Raw genomic sequence first — 12,498 nt, 5'->3', positions numbered from 1 at the left:
TCTTTTTAGACACCAAATTTTTGTTGTTGTTGTTTTTAATTTAAACTTATCTATTGAGATTTAAATATTACTCAAGTCCACTGGATATAACTTGTATAAAACAGAAAATGTTAAATATGATATTCTACGTTTTCCTACACACTTTAGCTTATATTCTCTTTAGTAGTTAAGTCAATTGGAACAACTTAAATGGCCTTTCAGAAATGATATTCCTCACTGGTTAAAAGGGTTATTTATTCAGGAGCTTTATCGTGAGCATAAGATAAAATGTGTAAAGACCTTAGCACTCTGGCCATTGTAGGCCTGCTCTACTGTTGATATATAATGGCACCTTGAGATGGTGATGTGCTCAGAACATGGTCTCCATGGCACCCTATTGGTTACTGACCAAGAATATCACCATTGACAAACCCAAGTTTAACCTTTACCTGAGGGTGAACATTTAGGTTGTTTTCCATTTTTGCCCTTTACAAATAATATCTCACTCAATATCTTCGTGCATACAGTTTTGTTCTTGTTTCAAATTTAGCTCTAGTGTATTCCTAGGAATGAAAGCACAGAGTGAATAGATATGTGCATCTGTAAGTTTGCATTAGATAAATACTGCTCCATTGCTTCCCACAGGGACACTCAGTTACATTCTACCAAAATCCAGGGAAAGACTATAAGTTTCTTTTGTCTTTATAGTGTTGGGAGTTGACCTTATTTCCTGTTTGACATTTGCTATATGAATTTTCCTTTAAAAGTATGTGATTTGATATATAAATAATGAGAGTGTACATTATAGATGATGAGAGTTTACATATCATTATGTGTAATGAGATATATGAGATTTTAGCACACACACACACCATTATGGGGCTTGGGGGCAATGCATGTTATTCAACTATCATTTCTCATAGAATTTTGGTTGGAACCTGTAATCCAAAGTTTGAGTTGCATACTTTTGATGTATGTGAATAACTTTATGTGAGTAAAATAAGATTAATTTATGTATTAAAAATTATATTCTTCTGTCAGCTCTCTTTCACTCTTGTGATCTGATCAAGGAGAAGATCTTATTTTGGTGCTAATAACTTTTGACACTTCCTCAAGCCCTTTCTTAGCTCCCTGTTGAAAAAGGGAGTTTTCCTGAAAGTTTCAGGCTCAAATTTAATAAGATCACTTAGTCTTCAGAAAGTTTAGCTTTATGCTTTTCTACTTTTTGTGGATAGTATTACACTTTATTTAAAATAATAATGTTAAGTTTCCTCTTGTTCACACTCTTATTGAATTAAAAAGATGAGTTATACATTAGACAGAAATTCTGTCAGTGTTATCCCAACAACTGAGGTGGGGAAAGCATTCCAACAGTCAACCTATTGCTACTAACAACAAATGTTCCTGAATAAACATTGACTAAGAGCCTCCCTAATGCTTGACATAGCTTGGAACTGTACAATGGCCCCTTTATTTCTATCCATTTGGGTGTGCCAAGCCTTTGCAGCTGGCCATCCTGCAAGTTCTGTGAGTTCCTGACCTGTTGAGTAATCTCCTCACCTGGCAAATTAAAAATTAGAATACCAAGCACTGTGGGATATATAAATCAAGACTGATTTTGTGAATAAATGATCCAGAAGATGGGATTAAATAGGTTAATGATAGTCATTGTGAATTGCAATGTCAGCTTTAGTTTGATTCTATGTATTTACTAACGCTAATGAGGTTTGATAGAATAAAATTAACACTGTCCAAACAGCCCTATGCTTTCACAACAAAGGAGATGCATCTCAGAACAGATGATGCATCCTTGCTGTGGGGAATTTTATCCAAGTGATTTTGTTTTCTTCTTTGCAGGATATATTTAAATTCGCCAGAACTTCTCCAGTCCCAAGACAAAAGAGGTCCATTGTGGTATCTCCCATTTTAATCCCAGAGAATCAGAGACAACCTTTCCCAAGAGATGTTGGCAAGGTAAGTCAGACAAAAGGCATATGGAAAATGCATGTTTTTACTTAGAGACAAGAACACATGAGGGAAGCTGACTGTGTCTATCTAGGTTACCAGCTGGGGTTGTTCTTGATGATCAGAGGTTAAATGGACTTGTCAAGTAAAGAATGCCAAAAGGTCATCAAACAATAACCAAAGGACTTTGAAAAAATAAGAATAACTTCCAATATAATGATTTGGAAATCTACATGTTAGACAATGAGGCTAAAGTTGTATTTGGAGGAAGTCATCTGTTAAGAAATAGATACATTGCTTTTCTAGATGTTGTCCAAGTGAATGGATGGATAAGGCCTGCTGGGATAACAGTATGAGCTCTGTGGCCTTTTTAGTGTGATCTTATTTTCAAATGTGGAGGTACAGGAATTCTAGTGGACTAATGTCCTAAAAAGAAAATCATATCAAAGGAACTAAATCATGCTAACCAGATCCAGACAACAGTATTAAATTAATCAGAACAACTTTTCTAGAAAGAAAACAATATTCACTGTTGACAGAAATATTGATATTGCTGGTCAGTACATTCTCTCCCCATAGGAAAGTTGATGTGGATAATCTAGTTTTAACCAGTGCATATTTTTCAGTGAAGTTATTTAACAATGGTAGTTAGCTAAATAAATGGTATTAATAGTTGCTGCAGTTGGACTATTGGCTAATTAAATAAATGAGTTCCTGTTACACGCTGACCGTAAGACAAAGCCTGAGTGCTATGGCTGTGAACAAGTCCTTACTCTGATTGGGATTGTATTCTGGTCATGAGACTTACTAGTGAAAAAAAAAAACAAGAAAAATTATAGTCTGACAGATGATATGAAAAACAGAAACAGGGTGATGTGAAAAAGTAAATAGCAGCATATGACATAGAGAGGAAAGAAGATTTATGCAGAGGGCTTGGAAAAGATTGGTCAAAGTTATTTGTATGGAGGCTGAAGCAAAGGGAAATATGAGTGGTAAGCATTTAGGCACAGGCCTGGAGAAAGACGGGCATGTTTGAGGAGCACATGCTTTGCTGACTGCCATGAGGTGAGAGAAATAATGACAAGATGGAATTCAAGGAAGCAGGACTGTCACATGGGCTTTGGAAGCCAACATGAGCAATAGGGACTTCATGGTACATGTATGCAGGAAGAACCTACTGGAAAGCCCCAGGTGTGTGTGTGCGTGTGTGTGTGCATGTTTGTGTGTGTGTGTGTGTGTGTGTGTCTGTCTGTCTGTCTGTCTGTCTGTTTATAAGATCCCTCTGGCTATCTGCAGGAAAGGATTTGTGGGAACAGAGTAATAGGGAGGGATGTACACAAAAATCCCTGAAAGATGTTAAAGCCATCTAGGCAGGAGGTAAGGTTGATTTTGACTAGTACAATTCTATTTATATTGGAAACTAGACACATATTCACATTCTGGTAATCACCCTATTTGTGCTTTTTAAGTGCAACTGTGCCCAAGATGTCTTTCTTGAACAAAATCTTGCTACGAGTCCAGGATATGATGTAAAGTGCAAGAGGGCTGTCTTGAGTGGACAGAGGGCTAGCCCTCCGAGCCCTACACCTTTGGACAGCCCTGGTGGCTGTGATGATCAGGCATAGGCGTCAGAGTCCCCAAGTCAGCAAGGCTGTGCCTCAAATCTCTTGTGTCTTTTCAAGACATAAAAGTATCTGCCTTATACAATCCCTGTTCTCAGCCCTCAGCACTGGTTAAAATATACATGTTAGCTTCCACCTCAGAGATTGACTTAATAGATCAGGGGTGAAGTCCAAGCATAAATATTTTTTTTAGAAGATCCCGGGCAATTCTGATGTGCAGCCAGGATTGGAAACCACTAGTGTGAAGCAGGCCTACATCAAGAGTGGCTGTAGATCATCAACCTTGCATGGCCTCATTGTCCTACCCCAGAGCTACGGAAACAGAAGCTCTTGGCGTGATGTGTGGAATCTGGGTGATTTTGAGACACACTCAGGTTCACATAGATCTGATCTAAACTATCTTTTACCAGTCCTACCTACTACTGACGTATAATACTTTCAGTACTGGAGTTTTCAACTGCTTTGAGTAGATTATGACAAGGGAGATCATACACTCAGTTATCTGGAATGTAGGCATGTTCTGACATGATTATTAGCACTTTTCCCCTTAAACGTGCCCAGATTTGGAGAATAAACGATGTGATCATTCACAGCTGCCTCTAATCTCACATGTTTCTATACCACTGAGTATATCTAGGTAGATTCACATGGCTCATTCTTCAAGATATATATGGGTCAATAATCATGCAGCTATCTAGGGACATTCTTCTGCATCATTTCTTACTTGTTACATCCTCAGCACATGGTCTGGTTTCCCAGCTGAGGACTCGTGTCTTTATAGCCACTTAGGTTCTGCCCACAGACTAATCCTGGATTCTCTACACAAGCAACTATTATAGTAAGTATGATCGTCTACTGACATCATAATGTATGAGAGTCTCCTAACCTCCAGGTGGTTTTTGCAAGACAGTTGTATGGTCTTGGGAAAACTATTTTTTTGCCCATGCTTTTTATGCTTTTGTAGGAACACATTTATTTTTTTTCTTTGTGCCTGCTTTGTATTCATACCTCTTCTCCTTCTCTTTATGTCTTATATTGTATCCTTGTTGACCCCAGCAGTAGCTGAAAAAGATGTTTTTCAAAGTTGCGAGAGAGCAGATATGTGTCCTTAGTGAGTGCTGGGAGGTGGGGAGAAAGGAAAGGAAAGCAGATGGGCTGGGCTGTAGCCTCACATGGCACCCCTCTCCCAACCCTCTGAGTCAGGACAGCTCTGATTTTATAAATATTGCATATCAGAGTTCAGCATAGAATGCTATTTGAAGAAGAGATTCTGTAGTTATAAATGTATAAAGACACTTGTCGTATTTTGGGTTTCTTCCCAGAAGCTGACCCTGAGATAAGAATTCCAGTGCAGAGAGTTTATATGGGAGTTGACCAGAATAAGATAAGGAAATGAGGAAGCTAGACAGGGAAGAGGAAGCAATCAATCTGGTGGCCTGTTCATCAAGGCAGCTGCCACTGTGAGTGATGGTTTGTAACCCCATGAGGAAACACTAGGAAATGGAGCAGACCACAGGCTAAGGGTGTGCTGTCCACAGCAGGGGATGCTGAGAGGTTTATATACCAACCTCCCTCAGTCTTCAGTAGGGCTGCTCCCAGAGATGTGAATTCTGCAGCACATCCAGCCTGATCTGCTGTATGCACCCAATCAAGGGCCTGCTGAGACCTGGGGGAGAGGTTCATGGCAGCTGAAAGTTGCTGCAATGCATCGGGAGGTGAGATGTAGGGTGTGGGCACAGGAGTCTGCTCTGTCACTAAACTTGGCTCAAATACTTTTGCTTTGAAAGCTAGGTTTTTTCTATCTTTGTCTCATTCGCTGCTCTCATCTCATTTCCGGAACTAACTTTCTTGTGTCTGGTACCTTTGAAGCTACTGCACTTGCCTCTCTCCATTAACAAGTACTTGCTGCAGCCCAGGAGGGAAAATCTCTGAAACTCAGCCCAACTCACATTAACAAGCCTATATTCAGTCTCTGCTATTTACAAGGCATTGTGCTAAGGACTGGGGATTTAAGGACAAAGGAAACAGACAAGGGCCTTGATCTTGTGGGATTATGGAAGAGTGAGGAAAATCATCACTACTTGCCCAGTACTATAACATGTAAGAACTTTTCAAGTATTATATTGAATTTTCATAATAACCACCCATGAGGATCATCTTCCAATGTGCCAAATGAGGGTAATGAGACTCATTACCCAGAGAGCTGAGGCCACCTGTCAGAAGTCACACTGTTGCTTAATAACATAGAGAAGTTTTCCACCAGCTCTTTGAGATTTCAAAGTCTGTACTGCAACCAATACACTTGAGGATGCTAAATACAATCCATGAATTCACTTCCATTGAATGAAATATCCTTGCTGATAATGATTTTAAAATAGCATTAAAAGCCACCAGGGAGGGCCTCCATAAAGATATTTTTAAGGGAAAAAAGTGAAAGAAGTTTATATAATTAAGCAAATACAGTCAAATGTTAGTGATCATTTTGTGGGTCACTGTAAACTTCTTTCTACTTTCCTCTGTGTTTGCAAATTTCATAATACAACATTGGAAAAATAGAAGGGAAACTTACATCACATTAAAGATACAAGAATTGGCATGCTGAAACTTAAGTACTTTTAGTTTGTTTGTCTTGCATTTCAGAGCTTAAATATTAATATTATTTTTTTCTCCCTCTCATATTTTCTCACACTCTGAATTCCCCTAAAGAAAGGATACCTGTATAACTCAAGGGGAAAGACACACACACACAAAAAAAAAAAAAAAAAAAAAAAAAAAAAACAGGTGCTGGAGAAAATTTGCTTGAATGGGGGTAAGGGATGGAGAATGAAGGGGTGCAGGTCCCAGCTCAAAATCTTGCCATGTAGGACTGGATATTCGTAGAAAGGCTAGGCTGTCTCAGGGAGTTAGAGTCCTGAGTAATGCATAATTTACTTATCAGCCGAATAATAAATTTACCAATAAGTAGCTAAATTACTAGAATAAGGAGGCTGCTTGTCCATCATAAGAGAAATTCATGTTATCCCCAATTTCTGTTTTACTAATGTGTGCTTGACCAGATGTTTTGTGAGTGCAAAGAGTGAAGGATTCCCAAACTTTTGGGAGACATACCAAATCATACTCAGTCATAAGAGAATTAATCTGTCTCCATACTTCTAATCCCTCCCCAAAGTATATTTTCCCTAAAATCTCTTTCATTGTTTCTGGAAAGAAAAAAAAAAAGGCAAAACACCAAGTTGTGAGTACATTTCCTCAGCCCTGTGACTTCTTCCCATCTTAGACTTCTAGGCAGCCTGAGGGACCCAAGAGATCATGCTCTAGAGAGACATGTGTAATTCCCTACAGGTGCTTACTTTCTTCCCCCTTTGATGTATATCTATTTCAAAATTTTAGCCACAAATAATTTCTCAGTTTTACCAACTTTTGCTGATAAATATTTGATTGCATCTTTAGAGATGTTCGAGTTCTTGAGTCTGATTGATTGAGAGCAGGGGACTTTAAATCTGTGAGGCAGCAAGGAGGACATGTGTTTTATTCTGTTTTATATTAAATTTGAAAGACAAGTCATTTATGATATGCTTATTAGAGATTCTACTTTCATCACAAACCCTTTTCATCAAAACCAATGAAAGTACATTTTACTGAAAATCCTTTTTTATAACCCCTATAAATTGGTAGAATGGGCCTTTAGAAGAACATCTTTTAACCCAGGATGGAAGAAATATGTAATTGGACCATGTTCTCTTCATAAAGGGAATCAACATAGAGCATTAGACCAAATCATGAAAACCACTCAACCTGAACCCTACTTTGATTGTGTCACGGACATAGTAAGTCATATATGAGGACAATTTATACAGTTCCTCAATATTCCTCAGAGTTCTAGGGCACACTTTTTAATAGAGGTCTTCTCACTTCCAAGTAGACTGGACCTCCCACTTATGCCCACCTATGCAAGTGAACGCCAGAGTCTGAGGGTCTTGAATTGAACATCATTTGCATCACTTTGAGATCCCACAGATGCCAAGCTTCATCCTCAGAAGCTGGGTTATAAAGTAGGTGCTGGATTTCCAGAACCCCTTTGTCTCACTCTGTTACTTAAATAGAGTTAGCACATCTTTCTCTATTCTGTTGCCTGACTTATTTCATATTCTTGCCTTCAGCCTTCTACCCCTTTTAAATCCATTCCATCGCCCCTTTATCCAAGTCAAACTATATGCCCTCTTCTCATAAATGTACATGTTTAACTCACCCTTTGCAGTAACCAACAGGTGTATTTAACAGCTAACGCTTGTCATTACCAGAGGATAGAAGATACAATAGAATAGAGGGAATCTAAGAAATTTATGACCTGAATCTTTGAATGTTATTGTTGTGAGGAGCAGCAACATTTATTTCTATGTTCAGCAACCCCAGCGGTATGTAGACCTCTACTATTTCCATGACTTGGAACTCTTCCTTCTTTCCGGACACACCCTCTTTGTGCTAAGGTTGCATTGTTCAATGGAACATCTACACCTTTGCAGGAATATCCATGTCAACACTCTCCACAAACTACAGTTGGCAATTCATCCCTTAAAAAGCTTGAGGAATTGGGCTTTAAAGGTAGTTTTAACTTTAATTTTAATTTAAACTAAAAAGATCACTACTTGATTCAATATTGGAACAACTTAACCTTTACAACTATAAATTTTAATCTAACTACAGATTGAATATTTTTGCTGAAAATATGATATCCAAATTGAGATGTAAGAGTACACACACAGTATTTTAAAAAGTTAGTGTGTGCACACCAAAAGAAAGAATGGAAAATTTCTCACCTTGTTGCAATAAAAATATTTTGGGTATATAATGCCATAATTAAAATTAAATCTCATGTATTTTTCATTTGTTTCAAAATCCTACCAAATTTTAAAAATTTGTATCACTCCCACTGTAGTTCTGTTGGGTAATGCTGGGTCAGGCCTACTTTTGATACATCTCTTCCCTGGAATTTTCATTTCATTTCTTTCATTGAGGCAGAATGTTTGTGCCTCTTTTCTGAAAATAATACAGTTCCTTTTGTATTTTTACCTTCTGATTCACTGTAACTCATCAAGGCTAGTAACCTAGTATAATGGCTAACACAGAGTAAGGACTCAAATATTCTCTGAATTGAATTCTAGCCAGGTCTATGGTTGCTGGGTAGGGGATTCACTTAGTTACCAATTAATTAAAATGGTCATAGTCTGGTTTGTTGCTAGAATGGGGTTAACAAACCATTATATGGTGAGTCTGGGCATTTCCAACAAATTGTAATTTTCCACAATGGCAGTGAGGCTACCGGATAAATTGCTTAGCAGCCAACCATTATGTCAGCTCATATAAGCATCCTTAGCAGATTGTGATAGATTTGATGGTGATGGATTTTGCGTGGTGTGTGTGTGTGTGTGTGTGTGTGTGTGTGTGTGTGTGTGAGTGTGAAGAGAGAAATGGAAAAGGGGCATATATATATATATGAGCAAATGTAGAATTTGCTCTTTCTCTCTCTGTATATATAGGTGCACTTTTAAAAACTGAAACTTTTATCTTTATTCACAACTAAACAGAGTTAATTCTAACTTATTTTTACTGAGTCTAATAAAAGCTTATATTCACCATTAGCAAGTGTTACCCTCTTTCCACAAAGTTTAATTAATGATAAAACATAATTGAGTTGTTTTGGTTCTTTGCCAAATACAAATGTACGCAAAAATGTCCTCCATGATATACTTGCAACCAATAAAGGCATCTGGGCTTATGGAGGAAGCAATAATTTTAGCCCTGAGTTTATCACCCTTTCATTTCTCAATTTGAAAGTTTCCCAGGGCTTTATTATTATGTACATTTGGCCTCAGACTGAATTTATATTTAATTATTTGTCAGCATTAAAGGATCTGGCTTTTCATCTTGAAATAGCACCCTGAAGTTAGAACTGAGGAACTTCCAAATTTTACTAGAACCTTCAACATCTAGTGAGTGTCAGGCCCTAAGTCATGTGTGACTACCGCCGGTGTCCTGTATAGTCCTCACAACAACCCTATGAAATACAGCATTCATGTCCAGAGGAGGACACTGAAATGCGTAGAAATTAAGTAAATTGTTCAAAGGCACCCTGAAAATAGAATGTCATTGGGGAGACTTGGACTGGGGACTCTTCAGTACCAAATCTGTACTGAATTCAAATGCCATGAGGCATGTGAATTTTGAGCTTCTATGGGTCTTTGAGTCTTTTTTTTTTTTTAATCTCACATTCACAAGAATTGTTATTTGACTCTCACACATACTTCTCAGAAGCCAGTATCATCACCCTATCGTATCACAGTGGCAACAGCCTTGAGTCCCTTGCAAGAGGGTCTACCTGTTTTACAAACTGAGTTGTTGATATGAGCACATTCTTTCTGCATCATCACCTGCCAGGCAGGAGGGTCCTAATCGATTTCATGAGAGCACATGGAGTGGGAATAGGTTTTACTGGAGTAAGAGAACACCTAGGATCCAGGGGTCAACCAAAGATGAGAAGCACTATTCCGCTTCCTCCGTCATCCCACAGAGAAGTATGCCAATGTCTGGGCAGACAGCTATACATATTGTGTGCTTTTTCCAGAAGTGCTACTCTGTCCCCATGACTGCCCTTCCTTGGTTAGGCAGATTAAATGCAACCGTATCAGTCAATAGTCAAGCTCCTAGAGTATCTGACAGCCTGAGTGCTGGCACTTGGCTTTATAAGAGATGTTTGAGATCCCAAATGCTCAAAGCCCGATGTCTCAAGCAGTGGTGTGTTGGAAAAGTGTTGCTTTAGGGCAGGGGAACCCTGATTTTGAGTCTGCCACTTTCTTTGGTATAAGTCACATAGCAACACTTGACAAATTTTCCAGCTGCCAACTTGCAAAGTTCTTGAACTTTTTACAGTTCTTGAACATTTTACAGTTGTCTTTCATGATGCCATTGGGAACGGCTCCTGCATACCAGTGGCCCTAGGCCCATGACAGTGAATGATGTCAGGTAATATATTGTCCCCACTGGGAACTATGTTGGAGTGGATTCTCCAGGGTGAGGAATGTCTCGTCCATCTACTTATCCACCCAGATTTTCTGTTTCTTGTCCAGGGTGAGCACAGAGGGTGAAGTTTGGACCTTCCTTGTATCACATGAAGTAACTTGTTCTAAAGTCACAGCCAGCGCAAAACAGAAGCAGATCAAGAAAGATGAGCTGTTTCAGCTCTGACACACTTCCCCTTCTGTGCACAAAAACCCATGTCAGTCTCCAAAGGCTGACAAATTCTGTGGCAACTATCCCAATTCTACCTGGAAAATGAAGAAAGGAGAGATAAAATTCTCTGTGAAGTGAGGAGAAATGAGCTTAACCTCACAAACATTTATTTGATGTGCATGTTTATGCGCTGAGTCAAGGCTGGAGGTCATGTCTTAGTTTAACAAATGGACCATGTGTTGACAAGCAGAAAACAGCTTTCTTCACGGGGTGAGGAAAGCCACTGTCTCGCTTCAGACAACACATTTTTGTTGGTATCTTTGCTGACAACCCTGTTCAAAGCAGCCAGGAAGAACAAAAGTGAAAGCAGAAAAGGCCAACTTTAGTGTAATTAAGAGATATCACGGCTTGTTTTTCTTAGCAGGGAAGCCACAGCTGACTTGGTCGATAAGGAGTACCAAGGAGCAAGGCCCAGAGCACAGTGGGGAGTAGATTGGCCTTTTCAAGGTCAAACTTCTAGTTCCAGCTTTGAAGAGGGTTGAGGTAGAACAGAAACAGACCAGTGGAGAGTTTTCTGAAGAGGGGAAGGAGTGAATCAGTCACCAGTATTTCCTTTTCAATCATGGAGCCAGCCTAGCTTCTGAATGGGGTGTTAGCGATCACCTTGGAGGGCTGCATCCCTGCATCACTTCCAGGTTTCTCAGCTTAAGCTGTTGCTGAAAGCAGTAATGAAGGAGATCATGACTACAAAGACCCTCTGTTGCAAATGTAAATGTTCCCATCTGTGGGTGATTAATGGGAGTAATCGGTGTCTCCTGTGGCAGTGGGTGGTTGGAAATGAAGAAAAAGTCTTCGCTTAAGCCTCTTGGACAGGCAGACTTACCTTCAGGGTTGGAAAGTGGGACTCACTCACCACTCATTTATACAGTCAGAAACATCCATCAAGCAACTACTGTGTGATAGGCACTGTGTTGGCAACCATTCATGGATCCCCTGCAAAGTGCATCCATCCTAGGTGGGACACAGTCCCCTAAACAGGCAGATCAGCATTATGATAGAGAGCTGTGGGAGCATGAGAAGTGCAGAAAACAGAGGAAGTAGGTGATGGTGAAGGGGGATGGGAAGAAAGAATTCTTCAGGTAGGGAGGAGAGAGAGGATGTTTCTGTACAGCTGAGGACAACTGAATACAACTATGGTGCAAAGAAGCACCTCACAAGTAAAATTAAACCAGTAATCAAGGGTAGGTAAACAACGGACCATTGGAAAGACTTCATGGCGTTTGATTTTATTACACAGTTGACAGAGTTATAAACTGCAGCATGACCTGTTCAGATCAGTATTTTAGGAAGATTAGGCTCACTGAGTGGATCATACCCACCTCCAAACTGAAGGTTGAAAGCACCAGGATCAGGGAAGATCTGATGGAGTCTGGGAGAGCAGTCTCAATGGGTAGTGAGAGTTTCCAGGCACAGGAGTGTCAGGGACTGGAGTGGAGACCTAGAATCAAGGCTGCCAATGGAGGACTGTGAGGGTGGTGTCAGTGAGTGAGCACAAGGTGGGAGAGCAGCACAGTCATGACCAAGCCACTGGCTTTCTGAATAAAGAAGTAGTTTCATGCAAGTCTGCCTGATGGGAGACTGAAGAGAAAGCCCTCAAATAAGTCTCCTCAAGGATGGCTTTTGGGTAGTATTTATGGGGTTGAGG

At 39.6% G+C, this 12,498-nt stretch overlaps 1 protein-coding gene across 1 annotated transcript in view; it reads left to right on the top strand.

Moving 5' to 3' along the window:
* The window catches only part of CDH13 (cadherin 13), a 921,815-nt gene that overhangs the window by 442,652 nt on the left and 466,665 nt on the right, over window positions 1–12,498 (top strand). The window contains exon 4 of the mRNA XM_012730735.1: window positions 1,837–1,953. Coding sequence (XP_012586189.1) covers window positions 1,837–1,953 — 117 coding nt within the window. The remainder of the gene's footprint in view (window positions 1–1,836; window positions 1,954–12,498) is intronic.

This window comes from Condylura cristata, unplaced genomic scaffold (assembly GCF_000260355.1).
Source record: "Condylura cristata isolate star-nosed mole 26May11 unplaced genomic scaffold, ConCri1.0 scaffold00028, whole genome shotgun sequence".
Taxonomy (NCBI): Eukaryota; Metazoa; Chordata; class Mammalia; order Eulipotyphla; family Talpidae; genus Condylura; species Condylura cristata.
The sequence above is the reverse complement of the archived record's forward strand: the minus strand, read 5'-3'. Positions and strand labels throughout refer to the sequence as shown.